The sequence below is a fragment of the Panicum hallii genome, chromosome 5 (genome assembly GCF_002211085.1).
Source record: "Panicum hallii strain FIL2 chromosome 5, PHallii_v3.1, whole genome shotgun sequence".
Taxonomy (NCBI): domain Eukaryota; kingdom Viridiplantae; phylum Streptophyta; class Magnoliopsida; order Poales; family Poaceae; genus Panicum; species Panicum hallii.
In genome coordinates, this window is record NC_038046.1 from 26,342,956 (window position 1) to 26,344,326 (window position 1,371).

Genomic DNA, 1,371 nt, shown 5'->3' on the forward strand with positions numbered 1-1,371 from the left:
TGAAAATCTGTTTCGGGAAGGTTCCGAATTTAAACAAAACATGGAATTTCTGGATTTAAACAAAACATGGAATTGGGTCAGGGATCGACTCGGATCCAGATCGGCATTTTGAGGGAAAGGACCGATGCGTTGCCATCGGCTCCCGACAAATCGGCTTCTTAACAAGTCGCGGTTTAAAATACAAGGATTTTATTTATAAGGGAAATGATTACAAAAGGGGAGCCGATTGCTCCTAGAGCCGATCCATCGGCTTAATCCTATGATCTACCACCAGTAGGTGCCGGAGACTCTGTGGCGCTTGATCGGAGGAGCCATGCTGGCATCACTATCGTCGTCGCTGCCATCATCATCGCCGCCATCATCTCCGCCGCTGTCGCTGTTGAAGCCACTGCTGTCTTCAGCTTCTTCGTCATCATTGTCATCGTCATCATCCTCCGACGACCCACCAAGCAGGAAGCCTCCTGCCACCGAGTCCTCCTCGGTTGAGGAGGAATCAACTTCTTCCTCTGAGGAGAAGAAGTCTCCCTCCCAGGAAACGTCGTCCTCGTCATCTTCATCCAGCTCCCCGCCAGGGAGAAGCTAGAGATCTTCACCATTGGTCAGGGATTCATCGTCCTCTGACCAAGTTTGGAAGTCCCACTCGTCTGCATCCCAATGCAGAGGAGCGCAGGCCTTGTAGGCGACAATGGGGTCATATTCTGGAGTTGCTTCTCGAGTGGATTCGGACTCAAAGGAAATGGCGGAGGAAGCAGAGGAAGAAGAAGCCATTGCGAGAGAAGGAAGGTTGTATTAGGTGCGGTTGCTAATGGCTGAAGGAAGGGGACGAGTGAAAAGAAAACTACCGGGGGCAGGTTTAAAAGATGGAGTGGAATATGAATCGGCAACCGCGACGGTTTCCAAGGAGTTAGATGCAGAGTAGTCACATCCTGTGAAAGTGGAAGCGGCAGGCGTGTACGGATTTTGGAAGACGAAGAGGCGAGGCGATAAAAAAGAAAAAAATGGTTTTGGAATAATTATTGCTGAAACCAAGGGGGCATGTGTTATTGCCATAATTTAGCTAGGCCAAAAGGTGGGCCGCGAGCAAGATGGGCTCAAAGGATAATCGTAGTGGGCTTGCAAATCGGCCCCTGCGCGGGCGTTTCAAGGCTAGGATTGGCCATGTATCTAGATAGGTGTGTGCGTTTAAATTAATTTAGATAGAGATAGCAAGGATTCATGTCGTAGTCAATTAGGATTGGTTAGAAAAGGCAAGTATTCAAATTATAAATATGTATCTTGGACTACGAATGAAAGAAGAACAACAACCATTCACAAACAACTCTCGGCGCATCGCCACCCCTGTTCTAGGGTTTCTCTCGGGTAAGTGCCATG

At 48.7% G+C, this 1,371-nt stretch overlaps 1 protein-coding gene across 1 annotated transcript; it reads right to left on the reverse strand.

Annotated features, from left to right (window-relative positions):
* Positions 1–264: 264 nt before the first annotated feature.
* LOC112892583 (prostatic spermine-binding protein-like) lies at positions 265–768 on the reverse strand. The gene is made up of 2 exons (XM_025959718.1): positions 673–768; positions 265–579 (listed from the first exon to the last, which is right to left on the reverse strand). Exons 1-2 carry the CDS (start codon positions 766–768, stop codon positions 265–267), a joined length of 411 nt encoding a protein of 136 aa, XP_025815503.1.
* Between the last annotated feature and the right edge of the window lie 603 nt (positions 769–1,371).